We start from the raw sequence: 3,397 nt of genomic DNA on the forward strand, positions 1-3,397 counted from the left end.
GCTACCTAAACATTTAAGTTGCAACCTAAATATTTAGGCAGCTATCTAAATATTTAACTTGCTAGCTAAATATGTAACTTGCTAACTAAATATTTAAGTTGCAACCTAAATATTTAACTTAAATATTTAGGTAGCTACCTAAATATTTAGGCAGCTAGCTAAATATTTCAGTTAAACATTTAAGTTGCAACCTAAATATTTAGGCAGCTATCTAAATATTTAACTTGCTAGCTAAATATTGAACTTGCTAGCTAAATATTTAAGTTGCAACCTAAATATTTAAGTTAAATATTTAACTTGCTAGCTAAATATTTAAGTTGCAACCTAAATATTTAACTTAAATATTTAGGTGGCTAGCTCAGTATTTAAGTTGCAACCTAAATAGTTAGGTAACTAGCTAAATGTTTAAGTTACAAGCTAAATGTTTAAGTTACAAGCTAAATGTTTAGCTCAAAACTAAATATTTAAGTCACAAGTTAAATATTTACCTTGTTAACTAGATATTTAATTTGTAAGTTAAATATAGTTTATAAACTATGACATTTATAAATGTATGAATCATTTGGTGAAAAACTGACTGAAAAATAAATCTGTTCTTTTTTTTCTTATAAAAGACTAAATAAAACATAAATATTGGTGGTAATTTTTGACTGTGGAACGTTACAAACGGCACCCCATAAATCTGGACACAACTCCACCATTTAGACACTTTGTTACTTTAAAAAGCAGCAAAACCTGAAAATAAATCTGTCTTTTTGGCCAAAACAAGCAGTAAGAAGATGAATCCTCTGTTTCTCCTCAGGACAGCAGATCAACAAGCTCTAAAGTGACATTTCTTGTTATTTTAAATCTCCACGCCACTCTTTCTGTTTCTGCACCCTTCAACAGAACCCACTTTGTGCCTGGAGCTGGTGTTTGTTAACACGCAGACCTGAAGTGACACGGAYGAGGCCGAGGAATGCAGTAAAAACACTCAAACGGTCCTTCACGTCAAGGAGAGCACATTGACGCTCAGGTGCCGGGACCCACGCCGAATGGGTCCGGAAGTAACGGGACAGGAAGAGAGCGAGTCCTCCGTCAGACCTCTGAGGGAGGAGGTCTGAGCCGCAGAGCTGCTAAAACAACCAGCWGCTGTCGTCTGGTTACCTTTTTTCCTGTTGAAGGCGCGGTTCATCGTGGAAAACGTGARGTCCCTCCTGACTTCCTGCCAATCCTCCACCTGAAACAGCAGCAAGAGACGAGAGTTAAAACCGACTGAACCTCAAACCCTCGCTGGAACAGGCAGCAGCAAGTCTAAAAACAAGAAAACTGAGTAAATTTAAAGTTAAAGTTCCAGTAAGTTCTTCTTTTTAATCATTTATAACCAATTAAATCATATTTAAACAAGCAGTCTGCGTATTTCTACTCATGTATGGAGGGCCGAAACTGACATAATTATAAATAAAAGCAGAAATATATAAATGGACCAATAAAATTTAAAAATTCATGTTTTATTAACCTTCAATTTTATTTTTCCAGCTTAGTTCCAATAAATTACATATTTTAGCACATTATTTACATTTTACTGTTTATAAAATATATATTTTTTGTTTTTCCTTTTCTCTTTACATACATCTGTGTCTCTTAAATGTTTATATATTTTTTGACACAAGTCTTTATTTCCATGTGTTGCTTTTACACTTCTCTGTCTCCTGTTTTTATATTTCCTTAATAATTTCTGCCTCATTATGCAGACAATGTGGGTGGAGCTTCTTAGGTTAGCCCCTCCCCTATTGCTCAACAGACAGGAAGCAGCAAGATCCATGTGCAGATCCACTGTGCATGCTGCTGCCTCAGTTTAGCTTAAAGCTTAAAGGTTAGTTTAAAGTGTTTTTCTTCTTGCATTTGTTTTAAAATAAAATTAGCAAAACACTAGCTAAAAGCTAAATGTACCAAAAATCTATGTGAGTACCAAAATAGCCAAACAGCTAGAAGTAAATAGTAGAAGTTGGCTATCTAAAAATAGCAAAACGCTAATAAAAGTTAAAGTAGCAATCAGCTAGCAAAACCTGAAATTATGGAAAAGCTAATTAAAAACAGAAGGTAGCAAAAATCAACCTAAAAGCTAAAATTAGCAGTAAGGGAAAGTAATGTTTTTGTACTTTATTGTTTCTAAAATGAACAAATTAAAGTTCTCAGAGCACTTTTTATATTTATCATGAAATTAAAAATGGACATAATTATAATTTTAGTCCACTTTTTGAAAGCTAAGTTTAAAATTGACGTGGACGCAAGACGAAATGCAACCCCAGGTTGATTAAACAGATGGTAAGGATGGTAGAAAACTGTTTAAACTCATAATAGGAACATTTTCTGATGGCTGCATTTGTTACACTGACCCAGAAGACTCAGGAGGTAATGCTGTAAATACACACATTTATGTTTTTTGATTATTATGGAAAAGTAACAACAGATTTACGAGGTTCACGAGAGGCTGAAACAACTACTGAAAGTTACAGATTTATTTGCAGCAGCTTGAATTATAAAAACTTCACACACAAAGCAGAAAGCTCAGCCATRAGAGGAGAAAAGTGACCAGCAGCTCCTGATAAAGCAGGATAAAGAGCTGTAGAACCAGATTTACTATGCTGGTTCCTCAGCTCCGCGACTGGACCCAGATTTCTTTTTCCATCCTCTAAAGAATTCATAATCGCTCACATTTTTCCTGACAAATGGAAAACGCCATGCAGGCATGGAAAGATTGAATTCGTTTTCTGCAGAAGTTAATGTGTTTGGGTCGGGGGGGTTTTCTGACGCTGTAACGCAGCTGAAGAGTCGGAGTTATTGATCGTGGGGCGCGCTGATTGCGACCAGTCTGGCACACTTTGTCCTTGTCGTTCTGCAGATTGCCCAACTTGGAGGGGGTTGTGGTGGGATTGATGTACGGCAGTCAGAGCGGGGTCACATTCAGAGACTGAACGGAGGAGAGCCAAAGAAATCTCTTCATTTTTCAGTCAGTGAACGTCCTGCTGCTGGAGGACATTTATAAAAAGTGTTGCTTCAAGATGAACTCTTGTTTTCTTTAATCCAGACGAGGTTTGTGTGACGTAATAAAAAACAAACAGGAAGGATTTTTAATCTCTAAACTTCAATATACTTTGTGAATGCTCCTGAGTATGGAGCACCGAAACGGACATAATTAGAAATAAAAGCAGAAATATATAAATGGACCAATAAATAAATAAATACACTTAAAAAGCACCAAGTAAACAAAAAAAGGAGAACTTTACTTCATGTTTTATCATTTAATTTAAGTTTATATTTATTTTTCCAGCTATATACAGCAAGTAACATAAGTATTGAACATGTCACCATTTTTCTCAGTAAATATATTACTAGAGGTGCTAATGACATGAAA

The 3,397-nt window shown here is 35.2% G+C and overlaps 1 protein-coding gene across 5 annotated transcripts in view; it reads right to left on the reverse strand.

Moving 5' to 3' along the window:
• Window positions 1–3,397, reverse strand: part of gulp1a (GULP PTB domain containing engulfment adaptor 1a) — a 29,677-nt gene that overhangs the window by 20,553 nt on the left and 5,727 nt on the right. For 4 of the 5 annotated variants that reach the window (XM_014024702.1, XM_014024701.1, XM_014024704.1 and 1 more), the window contains one exon: window positions 1,147–1,219. In XM_014024702.1, the coding sequence (XP_013880156.1) occupies window positions 1,147–1,174 (28 nt within the window). In that variant the 5' untranslated portion in view covers window positions 1,175–1,219. Of the gene's footprint in view, window positions 1–1,146; window positions 1,220–3,397 lie in introns of those variants that run through there. The other variant, XM_014024703.1, reaches the window with a different exon arrangement.

The sequence above is a fragment of the Austrofundulus limnaeus genome, unplaced genomic scaffold (assembly GCF_001266775.1).
Source record: "Austrofundulus limnaeus strain Quisiro unplaced genomic scaffold, Austrofundulus_limnaeus-1.0 Scaffold436, whole genome shotgun sequence".
Lineage (NCBI taxonomy): Eukaryota > Metazoa > Chordata > Actinopteri > Cyprinodontiformes > Rivulidae > Austrofundulus > Austrofundulus limnaeus.